The sequence below is a fragment of the Bombina bombina genome, chromosome 4 (assembly GCF_027579735.1).
Source record: "Bombina bombina isolate aBomBom1 chromosome 4, aBomBom1.pri, whole genome shotgun sequence".
NCBI classification, from domain to species: Eukaryota; Metazoa; Chordata; class Amphibia; order Anura; family Bombinatoridae; genus Bombina; species Bombina bombina.
Window position 1 is genome coordinate 800099655 of NC_069502.1, and position 16244 is coordinate 800115898.

Here is a 16244-nt window from a genome sequence, read left to right on the forward strand (position 1 = left end):
AGAAACTTTTAAATCCTGGCACTATGTTCTCAAACATTTCCCTTCTATATCATCCATTCCATCCCCCTTATCCCCAACTATCACTAATCCTGTCTTTCAAATAAAGTACAAAAGTATTGGTACAACGACAGCACGATCCACACTCTAATTCCATTTAGTAAGGTTTTAAGGGGACAGTCCCTATGTACAAAAGAAGAGCTAATAGAATTGAATATTGATCACTTTCAACAATGGTATAAGTTTTTCCAACTCCAGCACTATATTAGCACACACCCTGATAAACAGCAAATTCTCAGAACACGTACACCGTTTGAAAATATATGCTTCTCACAAATGGCAACTAAGGGCCACCTCTCTATGACCTACCAACAACTACTAAGTTATCACTCACGCAAGCTACCCTCATATACAGAGAAGTGGGAGAAAGATTTAAACTCCCCTCTTACAGAAAAGGATTGGCTTACCATAATTAAACACATGAACTCTTCTACCACATCTATGAAATTCAGGGAGACAAACATGAAGTTACTAAGTAGATGGTATTTGACACCGCATAGGTTATCCCTGATCTACCCTAACACCCAAGCCTTATGCTGGAGAAATTGCGGCCAGACAGGTACACTGCTTCACGTGTGGTGGCACTGTCCAAAAATACAGGAATTTTGGAGACTGGTGACCTCTGAGATTCGCAAAGCCACACACCATGACATATCCTTAGACCCACAGACGTGTTTATTCCATAAGCCAACCAAGATTAGATGCAGGCTTAGAGCGGTAATACTGAATATGATGCTGAATTGTGCTAAACAGTTAATTCCAAGACGATGGAAAAGTGTTGATGTTCCATCTAGAGAGGAATGGATAAACTCCATCACCTTAACATTATCCCTAGAGAAATTCCATTATGGTTTAGTGAACAAACTGGAGGAATACTATTCTATTGTGTTTCTATGGGAGGAATATTTGAATGCTGAAAAAAGGGAAAAGAACTTAGAATGCCTTAGTCACTAACCTGTTTAAGAATACCACCTCTGTAAATAAGCCCAGTTTTGAAGGACTAGAACATTATTGTTAATTTAATGCCTGTGAATTAACTGAGACCTGAACTGCATTATTGTTTTACAACTGTAATTGTTTGATTTCTATTAATAAAGAAAATTTTTCAAAAAAAAAAAAAAAAAAAAAAAAGCAGGTATATGAACACAATGTGATAAAGTAATGAGATCTGATTATACCTTCAAGCTCAACCCATTTTATTAGGTTGTGGCTTCAAAACACAAAATCAGCTAATTCATATACACAAATAAACCTTAAAAAAGCAAATCTCATACATTTTATACTCTGCAGCTGGTAAAATAAAAGTAATTGGATACACATCAAGGGAAAAACAATTTTATAGTATACTGTCCCTTTAATGATTATTTGTGCAATAAAAATTGAACATGTTTAATATTAGCTAATTTTAGCTTAAATGGATACTAAACCCAAATGTTTACTTTCATGATTCAGATAGAGTATGTACTTTTTGCAACTTTCTAATTTGCTCCTATTATCAATTTTTCTTCATTCTCTTGCTATCTTTAGTTGAAAAAGCAGGAATGTAAGCTTAAGAGCCGGCCCATTTTTGGTTCAGCACCTAAGTAGCGGTAGCTGATTGGTGGGTAAATGTAGCCACCAATCAGCAAGTGCTACCCAGGTGCTTAACCAAAAATGGGCCTGCTCCTAACCTTGCATTTCTGCTTTTTCAAATAAAGATAGCAAGAGAACAAAGACAATTTGATAATAGGATAAAATTAGAAAGTTTATTAAAATTGCATGCTCTATCTGAATGATGAAAGAAAATATGTGGGTTTAGTATCCCTTTAAAGGACCAATAAATACAGTAGGATTAAATAATTAACAAGTGCATTAACCAGTAGATTTATTTTTTCTGACAAATGTATTCCTTCCCTATTTGCCTGCTCCCTGTATTATGTGACAGCAATCAGCCAATCACAGACTAAAAATACGTATACCCTATGAACTTGTGTGCATGCTCAGTAGGAGTCGGAAAGTGTGTACATAAAAAGATTGTGCAAAATTTGTTAAAAGAAGTAAATTGGAAAATCTCTTAAAATTGCATACTCTATTTGAATCATGAAATTTTAGCCTTGTGGTCAGTAAAATCATCCGGGGGGTGCACCCGCTAAAAAGGTCTGGGGAGAACATTGAGTGATGTTGGAATACTACTACTGTATTTTCCCCATGTCAGTCAAGGGGCTGGTTGGAATATTAGTGCTGGATTGTCCCTATGTCAGGTATAGGGTCTGTTGAAATACTAGTGCAGTATTGTCCCCATGTCAGGTATAGGGGCTGTTGAAATATTAGTGCAGTATTGTCCTCATGCCTGGTATAGGGGTTGTTGGAATACTAGTGCAGTATTGTCTTCATGTCAGGTATAGGGGTTGTTGGAATACTAGTGCAATATTCTCCTTATATCAGGTATTAGGGCAGTTTAGAATAATAGTGCTGGTTTGTCCCCATGTCAGGTATAGGGGCTGTTAAAATACTAGTGCTGGTTTGTTCCCAAGTCAGGTATAGGGGCTGTTAAAATACTAGTGCTGGTTTGTTCCCAAGTCAGGTATAGGGGCTGTTGGAATAATAGTGCTGTATTGGACTAATGTCAAGTATTGGGGCTGTTTGAACACTAGTACTATATTGCCCCCATGTCACCTATAGGGTCTGTTTTAATACTAGTGATATACTGTCCCCATCAAGTATAGGGGCTGTTTAAGTACTAGTGCTGGATTCTCCATATGTCAGGTGTAGGGGCTGTTGGTTTAATAGTTCTGTATTGTTCCCATGTCAGGAATAATGGCTGTTTTAATAAAAGTGCTGTATTGTCTCCATATCAGGTATAGGGGCTGTTGAAATAAAAGTGTTGTATTGTCCCCATGTTAGGTATAGGGACTGTTGGAATACAAGCGCTGTATTGTCTCCATGTCATGTATTGGGCCTGTTGAAAAACTAGTGCTGTATTGTCTCCATGTCAGGTAAAGGGTTGTTGGAAAACTACTGCTGTATTGTCCCCATGTCAGATATTGGGGGTTTTGGAATACTAATGCTGTTTTGTCCTAATGTCAGGTATAAGGGATGTTACTGTGATGTGAGTATATGCAAGGTTTTAATGAAAACAATTAGAATGGATTCTATTTTAAAAACGCCAAAAAAACCTGTTTAGCAAAATTAGAGAAATATGGATTTTTAAAAAGGCAATTTAAACATAGATCACAATATTAAGTTTTTTTTTTTTTTATTTTTTTTTATTAAACATTTTTTATTGAGGACATATCGTTAACAGATTACTTTTCTCCAGTAAAGATATATACAACATCAAAAATCAATAAAGCATAAAAAGTATATTTACATGTGCAAGGTTCAGTAACGGTAGAATACCAATGATAATGCAAGTTTCTCCCTGCAAGGGAGTCCTCGTTTTTACAGAGGTCACCTTTTATATATATATATATATATATATAGTAAACTTTCATGGGTATACAATCGTATATCATCGTTCTATAAAGGTGTTATCCTTAGAACAGCAATCCAGTCAATGGAAGTGATTAAGTAGTGTGGTTTTAACTATAATGTTACATCACAGTTTCCTATTAGTATGGAGGGGCCTTCCGACCCCTCTCCGCTCATTATCTGCTAGTGAGGATATTGGGCTTCTGTCTTGGTTTCTGGGAAGGTGTGGGGGGAGAGGGGCATATGAGGAGGTTGGAAGTTGGGGTAGCTAGAAGAAACGTATTTCTATATATCTTCCTATTTCTGAGGGTTCAAGTGGGAGTTAGGTGAGTCAACATGGATTCCCACGGTTCCCAAATTAGGCAGTAATTATGTAATTGCCCTTGTTCTCTAGCCACGTAATTTTCCATATTTTTTATATAGTTCACTCCCTCAATTATACTCTGTATTCTGGGGGGTTGACTCTTTTTCCAATTCCTGGCTATTAGCAATTTAGCAGAGAGGAGGATATATATCAAGAGCTTTTGCTTGGTTTTGGGGAGCTTGTCCATACCTAGGTGTAGTATGGCTAGGGCTGGATTCAAGGTTGGCACTAGCTCTAAGTCTTTACAGATCTTTTCGATTTTCTGCCAGTAAGTCGTCAGTTTAGGGCAGGTCCACCAGACATGGATGGGGGACCCCGGCTCTCCACACTCCCTCCAACACTGTTGTGAGTGGTCAGGAAAAAGCTTCTGTAGTTTTGTGGGTACTAAGTGCCATCTGGTGATTATTTTGAAGTATAACTCATAGAGAGTAACGCAATGGGTTGCTTTTTTTGTTAAGCTAATGGCCTTGCTCCAGGCGTCTGGTGGAAATGTGGCCTGCAAGTCTCTCTCCCATGCAGTCATATGAATTGTTTTTGGAGTAGTCTCTTCTTCAATAAGACAGTGATAATGTACTGTGAGGGGTTTATGTTGCTGGGTATTGGTTGTCCATCGTGTCTCCCAAATAGTCAGGTCTCTCAATGGTTCGTCTAGGAAGCCCCAGGATTTCAACAGTGTACGGAGTCTCAGTAAGTCAAATTGGTGTTTGGGAGTTAGTGTAGGGAGGCTCAGCATGTCTATGTGTTCTTAAGTGTCCGTTGTAGTAAAAGTCACCCACTGTGTTTATGCCCGTAGTAGCCCATGCGCTAAGATGTGTATTAAGTAGCCCCACTAGAAGGGCCCTTATTGGATGTATTGGTGAGGGGTGCGGGGCCACCCGTTTGTTATGACGCAGCTTATTCCAAGCTTCTTGACATCCTTTCACTATGTTGTTGGCAACATGAACTTTGGCTTGCCAGTGTGGGGGTAGCCAAAGCAAATCTTCGAGATAGACGTAAGCTGGCAGTGAGGCCTGCTCTAAATCTCTCCACCTTGTTGGGGGGAGATCTTTACTCCATGCTGTAGCATGGGTTAGCATTGCCGCTTCATAATATTTCCGAACGCTAGGGAGGCCAAGGCCTCCCTTCTCTATCGGCATCTGCAGGATGTGTGCAGCCACCCGGGGTCTTTTATCCTGCCAAGTGTATGAGTTAAAGAGGGTCTGAAACTTCCTAATCAATGTATATGGGACTGGCATTGGAATGCAGCGGAACAGGTAGGTAATCTTTGGTAAGATCATCATTTTAAGAGCCGCTATTCTGCCCATCCAAGATATTTCACTATATCTTTTAGAGTGAAGCTCCGAAGTGATGGCTGTTAGCAGCTTTTCAAAGTTTTCTTTGATCACCACCGACTTTTTATGGGAGAGAAAGACTCCCAAGTGGCGAACTGCTTTGCAGGACCACTTGAAGGAGTAAGCAAGCTGGATCTCTTCCCTTTCATGCTGCGGAATATTAAGGGAGTAGGCCTCCGTCTTGGTCACATTAAGTTTGTAATAAGAGATTTCTCCGAATTGTGCGAAAAGGGCCATTAACGGGGGGATAGAGTCAACTAGGTCTGAAAGAAAGACCGTAAGGTCATCTGCAAATAGCACAAGCTTCTGAGGGGTATCGTGCATCTGTACGCCATGAATCTGTTTTGATTCTCTAATTGCGATCGCCAGGGGCTCAATAGCCAAAACAAACAATAGGGGGGAGAGGGGGCATCCCTGTCTGGTTCCGTTACTGATTGTGATCTTAGGGGAGCAGAATCCCAACCCTCTAACAACTGCGGTGGGGGCCGAGTACAGCGCCTTGGTCGCTGTGATGAATGAGTCCGGTATTCCAAACGCTGATAGAGTTTGAAATAGGTAGTCCCATCTCACCCTGTCGAAGGCCTTTTCGGCATCAAACGACAGGGTGAGTACCGGGAGTCCCATATCCGCGGCTTCTGAGAAGATATTTAAAAGGCGCCGGGTATTATTGGAACCCTGCCTTCCTTGTACAAAGCCCACCTGATCTAGGTGTATAATTGTCTGCAAGTGCTTCCCTAGCCTATTAGCCAATATTTTAGCGTAGATTTTTGCATCTACGTTGATGAGTGAGATGGGCCTGTAGCTAGAGCACAGTAATGGGTCTTTACCTTCTTTGTGAATTGTGGTAATGTTGGCTTCTAGGAATTCTGCCAGGAAGGCGCCTTTAGTTGCTACTTTTTGGAAGAGTCGGAGCAGTATCGGGGTTATGATCGGGCTAAGTGTTCGATATAACATTGCCGTGAACCCATCTGGCCCAGGGGCCTTATGGGGTGCGAGGTCCTCTATGGCTGCTTTGACCTCTTCTAATGTGAACTGTCGCTGTAATTCGGCTTTAGATTCCTCAGTTAGAGTGGGCACAGGTAGTATTTCTAAGAATTTGAGAATGTCGCCATGGTCAGAGCTGCCAGTTGCTTCAGATTGCTCAAGATTGTATAGTGAAGAATAGTAACTAGCAAACGCAGCGCCTATTTCTTTAGGAGAGTGTACCACACCACTGCACGTCGCTATGTGGGGTATCCTTTTCTGTAGTGTGCGCATGCGTAATTTGTTAGCTAGAAGCTTGTCTGCCCTATTGCCTTTGTGGTAATACAATTGTTTGAGCTTATGTAGATTCTCCTGGACCCGGGACAGATCTCTCTTGGAGATTTTTTCCCTGATAAGTCCAATTTGATTGGCTAATTGAACACTAGGGATCGTTTTGTTTGTCTGTTCAAGGGCACGAAGATCTCCATATAACTTCGCTAAGGGCTGGCTATGCTCTTTGCGCAGTCGGGCCATTTTTTTAATAAAATGACCCTGTAGGTATGCTTTAAGAGCGGCCCAGACCATGTCAATGTCGGTGGTTCCTGTGTCATTATGTGACAGGAACTCCTTCACAACCTCTTGGAGCGCCGGAAGCTCTATATCAGAGAGCCATTGCTCAGAAAGTCGCCATGGCGGCCTATTAGTCAGGGCTTGTAGCTGAGTGAAATCTAAGCAGACCATGTCATGGTCTGACCATGTACACGGTCTGATGGAATGGTTAGTAAGTTGGTCTAGAGACCACGAATCACAGAATATATGATCGATCCTGGAATATGAATTGTGGGCTTTTGAGTAGTGTGTAAAGTCTTTCTCTGAAGGTGCTAAGCATCTCCAAGCGTCATAGAGGTTGTGTTGGTATATGAGTTTCCGGAAAGCGTTGGAGGTAGATGAGACGTTTCTGTCAGAGTGTGTCGTAATGGTGGATTGCTTGTCTTTGGCTGGGTCCCAGACCATGTTGAAATCCCCCCCAATAATTGGGTGTCCTCTTTTGATCTGTTCTACGTGTGCTAATAATTTGCGGAGGAAGGGAACTTGTTTGGAATTAGGTGCATATAATGAGACTAGTGTGAACAGTGTGTTATTAAGTGAACAGATAAGTATCAGGTACCTACCCTCACTATCTCTTTCAATATACTCCATGGTAAAGGACAAGTCTCTACTAATCAGGAGGGCAACTCCTTTGGTCCTGCCCTCAGAATTGGAGGCAGTTTCACATACTGGGAAGTATCGGGAAATCCCAGAGAGTCGGGGTTCCCCCATCCAGTGTGTCTCCTGTAGGAACATTATGTGTACTTTGTGTGCTAGGAGATATCGCTGTAGCAATTTCCTCTTAGTGGGGGAATTTAAGCCTTGCGCGTTCAGCCTAGCTATACGTATCGGGGCCATTTTGGGAGTGGCGGGGGGCTGCCTGGGTTACTTAGGGTGGTAAATCAGTCTAGCAGTCAAATGTGGCAGATCAGTCTTATGCTGTGAGGGCTAGGAAAACGTGATATATATTAACTGAGAGGTATTATAAAAGGAAACCTCTATGACTGGATAAAAGTGATAAGTATACACTTTCGCAATGAGTGCACCAACCGGTCTTTGCCAGTGGGGCACAACTAATATGGTGGGGGGAGCTGAGCGGAGAGGGGTCCACGACCCCGCCGACTTAAAATATGGGTTATAAAGCTGTGGAATGAAAAAGCATATGTATTGCATATGTACATCATACATAATAGAACATTCAATGCTGTAAACCTCATATTATAAACATTAATCTCAACAACAACAGGAGGGATTTTGAACAGAACTGGGCGATGCAACGTAAAGTGATTAGTGGCGTATCAACTACCTTTCCCTTTCTGGGCATTACTTAATTCCCTGTGCCTTGTATAGAGCCCTATTCATTACACAAGCAGGTTCTCGCTAGGAATCTGATCTATGCCTTATCGCAGTTGGACTAACTGAGGGGGGCATTAGGGTCGTAGTCCAGGGTCCTCTGCATGACAGACGGCTAGGACATTAAACAATAAAGGCATTGCTTAGGTTAGTGGCTTATGTCTAAAGAGGATGGAGCACTAGAGGGCATGGAATTATCCCTAATCTTTAGGGTACTAACTGTGGATCGACTTGCCATAGGAGTTAGAGACTTACAGCTAAAGTATCGGCAAGGGCAGGTTAGTCGTTTTGTGAGGTAGTCGTGCTTAAGTTAGATTAGATGCCTCTATACTCCCAATATAGGACAGGGCTTAGCAGGAGGCATTAAGATATGATATGGGTAGAGTGTATGTCAGACTCATGGAGAAGGTCCTAGCATGATGGGGGCCACGTACTAGTTATGGGCGCTCAGATACAGATTCAGTCTCCTCCCTGTGTCTCCTGCTACTAAGTGCTGAAGGGGACAGTATAAATAAGCTTATAGGTGTTCAATTGCCTAAATATATAAGTCTGTGTAATAGACTAACAATAAATATGTGATCAATAACTCAATATAACAAAACAACAATTTACATGTGGGCATAAGTAAAGAAACAGGCATATTTAAGGATTATGGTAAGTGTCCATTACTTGGGTAAACAAATAAGCTACAATATATGATTGCTTAGGTCTCACCCATCTTCATCCTGCTTAGGCAGGATAGCAGTCCTTAAACATTGTAGAGCACTCTCTCCTATGGTGAGTCATCTTCGTCTTTCAGAGGGTCCAGCAGATAGAATGAACAAAGTAAGTAACACAAGTAGAACAAAAAGAAAAGCAGACAGGCTCTCTACTTGACTGCATCTCGTCGTGAATCAGTAGAATCTCTGTGCTTCTTAAAGGCTTCGTTGGATGTTCCAGGAGTACCAGAGGATCTTTGTGGTAGCGGTTTCCATGGTGGGGCTGACGCCCTCAGTCCATTGCCTATTTCTGTGTCGGGAGAGCGATCTCCTCCATCTGGAGGGAGCAAGTTCCACTTTTGCAGCAACTCACGTGCCTGTTGAGGGGTGGAGGCCATATATTGGTGACTGTCCTTGGTGATAAACAGCCTTACTGGGAACCCCCACCTGTACTTCAGATCTCTCTCTCTCAGTATTTTAGTATAGGGCTGGAAATGTTTGCGGATCTGGAGCGTGTGAGTAGAAAGATCCGGGTAGATTTGCAGACCTGCATACCCTTCAGGCAATTGCTTGTCTCTGGCTAAGGCTTTAATGATTTTTTCTCTGTAGGTATAGTAGTGAAACCTCGCTATCACATCTCTTGGTTGTCCACCATCCGCTGTTCGTGCCCTGAGGGCTCTGTGTACTCTGTCTATGAGATTCTCATCACCTGTCGCTGACCCCAATATAGCTTCAAATAGACCATGTAGATATTTCTCAAGGTCCTGTGGTAGAACTGATTCCGGCACGCCTTTGATGCGTATATTGTTGCGACGCGACCTGTCTTCTAGGTCCGCCAGCTTCAATTCCAAATCAGTGATCTGAATGGCCAGGGATTGGGAGTAGCTAAGAAGGTTGGTGTGATCTATTGCCAAGTCTTCTTGTTTGCGCTCCAGCGCATCAGTTCTCTCTCCTATGAGACCGATATCTCTCTTCAAGTCGGCATGCGATCTATCAAATCTCTTAGTCAAGGAATCGTGATGTGAGGTTAGCAGGGATTGGATGGTTTCTATCATATTGTTGTTAGTACTATTAGATATCTCCAGGGCCTGTGAGGCCTTTTGCTTTAAGATTGAACCGGTCTGGGTGTCTGAGGCACTCCCCGTATCTGAGTATTCATCTTCTGATCTCGCCTGGGCCATGTTAGAGCGGTGCTGAAAATGATCCACCACAGTTCTTTTTGGCGTAGCATGGGGCTTCTGCTTCCTTTTCTGGGCCTGCGACATCTTGTATTTACGGGATGCGAGACTATCAAGTGATATATGTATGTTAATGTTGAGAGCTTGCTTATTTATTTTACATATGCTATTAGGAACCCATTAGCCGGCGGGGCCACGAACAATTAGTGTTCAATTACATGTTGCTATGGTCTATTTCCTCCAGGTGAAGAGGGCGCTCTGGTGAGGGCAGCCTAATCTGGGAGTCTTTATATCTGGTGCCTTGATTTACTTGGATATGTATATCTGCAACAGTGAGAGAATGAAAAGCGGGACCTTCTCCTTGAAGTGTATTCTTTATATATGTTCAGCCTCTATTTTCCAAAACGGGAGATATGGTGATGGTTGCAGTCGTGAGAATGAACCCCTCTGCCCTGGGTATGTGTCTCCTATTGACGAAGTGGGTAAAGGGGGTGAGGATATGACCCACCAGTAGTATCTGGTGGGAAATGGCAGGGAGGGGGGTAATGCTTGTAATTGCTGGCCTATAACCGGTTAAGCTGCTCAGATTGTAATGTGGACGCGTCACCAAATGGTGGGGTCAGTCTCTGGCTCAAATTGCTTGTGTAGAGGTTCCCAGTAAGAAATAAAGCAGTCTACAGGGCCTACTTTTGGGCTGTGTGAGTAGTAGGTATCCAGCTATGTTTACACTTCCAGAGTATCTTTAATATCCCATTAACTGATTCTCTTTCATGGGCTAGGGAGGTTGTAACAAGTATAAACAATGCTTGCTGTGCTGGTGTTAAAGATTGACCAATGTCTCAAGTATCTCCTATAGTTTGTAGGCCTGTCATGCAGTAGGAGAAAACTGAATAGCGTGTCAGTAGCGATAAAGCGATTTAGGCTCTTTCTGTGGAGGTTAGCATATTGTTCTTAAAGTCTCTCCAAGTGCAGGCCTGCGGCTGGTAAGTGTTTGTGACTGTATAGTGTGATTGTGCTGCGACTCACCCAGATCCTTATGTTGCGATCACGCTGTCCAATATGGTGGCCGCTCACGCCAAAACTACAGTCTCTTCAGATCTGGTAGAGCAGATATTCCCAAACGGGTGATCATCCAGGGGGGCCTCTCAGCCCCGGTAAAGTACCTCCGGTGTCGTTGCAGCCGCTCCGGCCGATCTCCAAGTGTCAGAGGTTGCCGCAGTTGCGGTTTGTGGTTTGGTGGGGTAAGTGTCGGAGCAATCTCCTGTAGGTCACCGGAGGTAAAGAGAGAGCGTGTCCACTTCAGCAACTTCTCCGGAGCGGAGCCCCGACCCTCCTGAGTCGTATGCTGCAGGCAGGCTAGGTTGAGACGCAGCTTCTAGATTGCGGGCGCTGGAAATCCGGTGTGAGATCAATACTCTCAATCTTTTCAGGTTGCTTCAAATAAATGGGTATAATCTTTGGACCAGTTTGGTCTTTAAGCAACAGGTTACCTTTTGCAGTAGTATTAGGTAAAATTTACGGGTGTTTTTGATCCCAAATAGCTAAATATTAAACTTTTCACGGCAGAGCTCTCTAGATGTGCTGCTACTCAGCTCCGTGGCTAGCTCTGCCCCCCCACAATATTAAGTTTTATTGGTAATCTAGTATAAAAATCAGAGCCCAACTTTATTAGGAGGTTCTCTACAAAACTAGAACCCCCACATTTGATTGCAAATAGAGACTCACCTAGACTAAACATTCTCTACACGGGGACCCCCACACCATCTCCCCTCCTCCCATTTCTTCACACCTTCTCACCACTACTAATAATTTCCATGCTCTCTCTCGCCCTATCACCCCCTTATTTTTTAGATCCAGAAAAGTGTTTGGGTAACCTATAGAAAAGACACTTCCCTCATATCTTAATCTCTTTATGAAATATGCTTTTCTTGAAATTGACCAGTTAAGTAGTTATATTTTGGTTATAATTATTATAGTTTAAACGTAACTTCCATGTACAGGTGAAACTCGAAAAATTTGAATATTGTGCAAAAGTTCATTTATTTCACTAATGCAACTTAAAAGGTGAAACTAATATATGAGAGACTCATTACATGCAAAGCAAGATAGTTCAAGCCATGATTTGTCATAATTGTGATGATTATGGCTTACAGCTCATGAAAACCCCAAATCTACAATCTCAGAAAATTAGAATATTGTGAAAAGGTGCAATATTCTAGGCTCAAAGTGTCCCACTCTATTCAGCTAATTAAGCCATAACACCTGCAAAGGGTTGCTGAGCCTTTAAATGGTCTCTCAGTCTGGTTCAGTAGGAATCACAATCATGGGAAAGACTGCTGACCTGACAGTTGTGCAGAAAACCATCATTGACACCCTCTATAAGGAGGGAAAGCCTCAAAAAGGTAATTGCAAAAGAAGTTGGATGTTCCCAAAGTGCTGTATCAAAGCTGTATCAAAGAAAGTTATGTGGAAGGGAAAAGTGTGGAAGAAAAAAGTGCACAAGCAGCAGGGATGACCGCAGCCTGGAGTGGATTGTCAGGAAAAGGCCATTCAAAAGTGTTGGGGACTTTCACAAGGAGTGGACTGAGTCTGGAGTCAGTTCATCAAGAGCCACCACACACAGACGGATCCTGGACATGGGCTTCAAATATCATGTTGCTCTTTTCAAGCCACTCCTGAACAACAAACAACGTCAGAAGCATCTTACCTGGGCTAAAGAAAAACAGACCTGGTCTGTTGCTCAGTGGTCCAAAATTCTCTTTTCTGATGAGAGCAAATTTTGCTTCTCATTTGGAAACCAAGGACCCAGAGTATGGAGGAAGAATGGAGAGGCACACACTGCAGGATGCTTGAAGTCCAGTGTGAAGTTTCCACAGTCTGTATTGATTTGGGGAGCCATGCCACGCCGCATTGAGGCAGTAATTGCTGCAAAATGGGCCCACACCAAGTACTGAGTACATACAGTATGCATGCTTATACTTTTCAGAGGTCCGATATTGTTCTATGTACAATCCTTGTTTTATTGATTGCATGTAATATTCTAATTTTCTGAGATTGTGGATTTGGGGTTTTCATGAGCTGTAAACCATAATCATCACAATTATGACAACTCACAGCTTGAACTATCTTGCTTTGCATGTAATGAGTCTATCTCATATATTAGTTTCACCTTTTAAGTTGCATTAGTGAAATAAATGAACGTTTGCACGATATTCTAATTTTTCGAGTTCTACCTGTAGTTAACAATGACCGTGTCAAACGTGAAAAGACATATTGTGCACATATAGCTATGTTTTGTACAACTTTACTTTTTTAATATAGCTGATTACAAAAAAACTAAACAAAAAAAAACTGTAATACACAAAACATGGGAATTCTGGTTGGCTACTGTGGGGTGTATTTGCAAAAGTCACTAAAACTCAGCTATGTTGTTACTACATGGAATTTCTTCCAGATGTGACTGCTAGTGATCTAGACTTAGGTTTAATTCAATTAAATTACACAATTCTTGTTTACATTTTATTTTCATCTTAAGTTTTTAAAAGAGACCATTGACACTGCAAATAGTGATTCTTTAGATTGTGTGTGTTTTTTTATTATTAATTCAATTGAAAATGATAGTAAGATTTCATTGAACATGGAACAAACAGAAGATAATTGGCTAATACATATACCAGAAGCTGCAGAGCAGGAAATATGTGACAATATAGGTACAGGTGATTGTACGTGTGTGATATGTCTGAGGGACACGGCACAGGTGAGTGTATGTGTGTGACATGGCTGTGGGAAACAGGGCAACAGGATGCACACAGATATTGTTCAGAAAATTGTTTTGTCCTTTTTTGCTTATAGGTCTTTCAGCTGAACCAGTGGACGCTTACTTCAGGATGGCTACTAGAAGCAGAAGAATGCCTAAGAAGTATCTGGATGGCGAGAATTTGTGGACGGGCAGCGCATTGCGAGAGGAGAAGAAGGCCAAGAAGAGAAAAAGGAACACTGTAGGAGTTAGAGGCATGGAGTCACAGGGAACTGTCTTTCCTGAAAGGCTAGGGAGTGCTGTGCAGGCTGTCACAGAGGTAAGTGTTGGGCCCTTTCATTCCCTTCCTGCCCCCCCCCCCTTTATCTTCCTTTAGTCCTCATTCTTATGCTGGGTCTTCCGGATCTAACTCTGTCCAATCCCTAGCTCCCCCTCCTATACACTGGGTTGTTTCTGAGCAGGACTTGTCTTCACCGGATATTCCCCCAGGTCATGGTGGCCCTGTGTCATCGGCTTATAATTCTGCAGAGCAGGTTTTTTCTGTAGGGCCAGAGCTTGTAAGTGTTTTTTTTTTTTTTTTTGGGCCGATCCTGGAACAGCCCCAGCCCCCTTGTAGGGAGGCGTGGTCAGCTTCACATAGACCAGCGTTGGGTCCGTATTTGATCAAGGAGGGCATCCATTCCTCCGGGGGTATGTTTAGGCTGGGCGGAAGGGAGTTCCTATAAAGAGTATCAAATCCGTACCTATGTGGTAGACGGGGGGGGGGTTGTCAGATGAGCGGTCGAGCTAGGATAGGGACAGGGGAACCAGAAGGGGCCCTCAGATTGTAGGTCCCTATACGATAGTTGATCACACTGCCCCGCCCTATAATGATAAAAATCTATGTTGTGGGCAAGGTGATGTCATATCGTTATGCCTCAGATAGGAGTTCCGCTATCCCAAATAGTTTTTCAGGGCATCAGGGTAGGCATTGCCACAGAGATAGTGCGGGTAGGGGATATGTTCATGAGGCCAATAATATACACCAGCAGTCCTTTGTCCAAATAACAAACACTCAAAGGAATGCTACATTTTTAAAGGTCAGCGACGGGCACTTATATATGAGAGTTAATGATTCATCTAATAATGTGCCGTTAAATGCTGGTAACCATCGGGGGCGGAGCGATGAGCTGATCCGGCAGGACGCATCTTGGGGAAGCTCCTGATCTACATTTAGAATATATGAGCCTTTATAGGTTCCTAGAGGATATTTGTAATACTTTAGTAGTTATATCTCTAAAAGACCTCAGTGGAGTATGAAAGAGACTTTCCGGATCGTACCTTTAGCCTTTGCTGTTCAGCCAAACCCAGCGACCCTATCTGACAGGCCGCAGGGTTTTAAGCTGCCGCACATTCCCCCCCCAGACATCTGGGTTACGAGTAGTCCTATTTGACTACACATACTGCTGGTGATGGATACCGATTTACAAGATTCTGAAGAAACTATATCCGAGTTACTAAACGAACATTATGCTGGATTGAGACTCTTAATAGCACAGAGTTTTGCAAGTTGCTTTTCCCCACGTGGCCCCCATGAACTGAATATTGGGTCTATAACGGCATTCAGTCCAGGGGACACTGCCTCATCCGATACTAACAATGCTGGCATACAAGATTCTGTGAGCAAGGCTGCTGCGGAGAGTGGTGTTACCACCCAGTGCAAGGCTGTGACAGTTCGGAGACCTGCGTTGTCTGTGGAAGATGTTGGCCTGGTTCCTACGGAGCATCCACTGACAAGAAACCCAGTGAGACAGAGCCTTGCACCTACCGCCACTCCTCATGGAAACCCACAGCCACAATCCACGGTCACTCCCGTACAAGGCAACAACCACCTCATTTATGGAAGCGGAGCCGATGACAACAACTACACTTTGCTGATGGACGCCACTAATAGGATACGAGTGAGGTATCAGAGAGTAACCCCCGCTGTGCTATTCCGTCCGGACATGCCAATACTAAGAGCGGACCTGATAGCTAGTACGGGAGAAAGACTTGGTCAAACTGACTTTAACATGATACCTAACTATCTGCTCATGCAAGCCGCACAGCTCATATCGCTTCTTACCACCCTTCTATCTGAGGACCTAATGCAGTTGAAATGGGACCCTGGTGGGCCACCTCTGAACCTTGGGGCTGCTGAGGCAATACGGAGAACAGGTATCGGGTAGCATGGCTCACAATGTCTCATACTGCTCTCCTTGGGTATGACACGGTGTGAACATTATTTTTTTTTATTTTTTTTTTTACATATGACGGACTTGGGCCGCATGGTTCACAACCAAGCGCTATGACTTACTACAACCCGTCAGGGAGCATTTACTACCCCTTCCTGTCACCAAACTGGGTATCGGATGAACTCCTTCAGACACGCTATATGGTTTATAAGAATTGACAAATACAAAACTGTAATGGCTCCAGCGGACTTCCTACCCTGAACCCCAATGTCAGATTGTCCCTGAGCCGGCA

At 43.0% G+C, this 16244-nt stretch overlaps 1 protein-coding gene across 1 annotated transcript in view; it reads left to right on the forward strand.

Moving 5' to 3' along the window:
* The window catches only part of LOC128657028 (gastrula zinc finger protein XlCGF57.1-like), a 151623-nt gene that overhangs the window by 32313 nt on the left and 103066 nt on the right, over positions 1-16244 (forward strand). The window contains exon 6 of the mRNA XM_053711255.1: positions 13835-14058. Coding sequence (XP_053567230.1) covers positions 13835-14058 — 224 coding nt within the window. The remainder of the gene's footprint in view (positions 1-13834; positions 14059-16244) is intronic.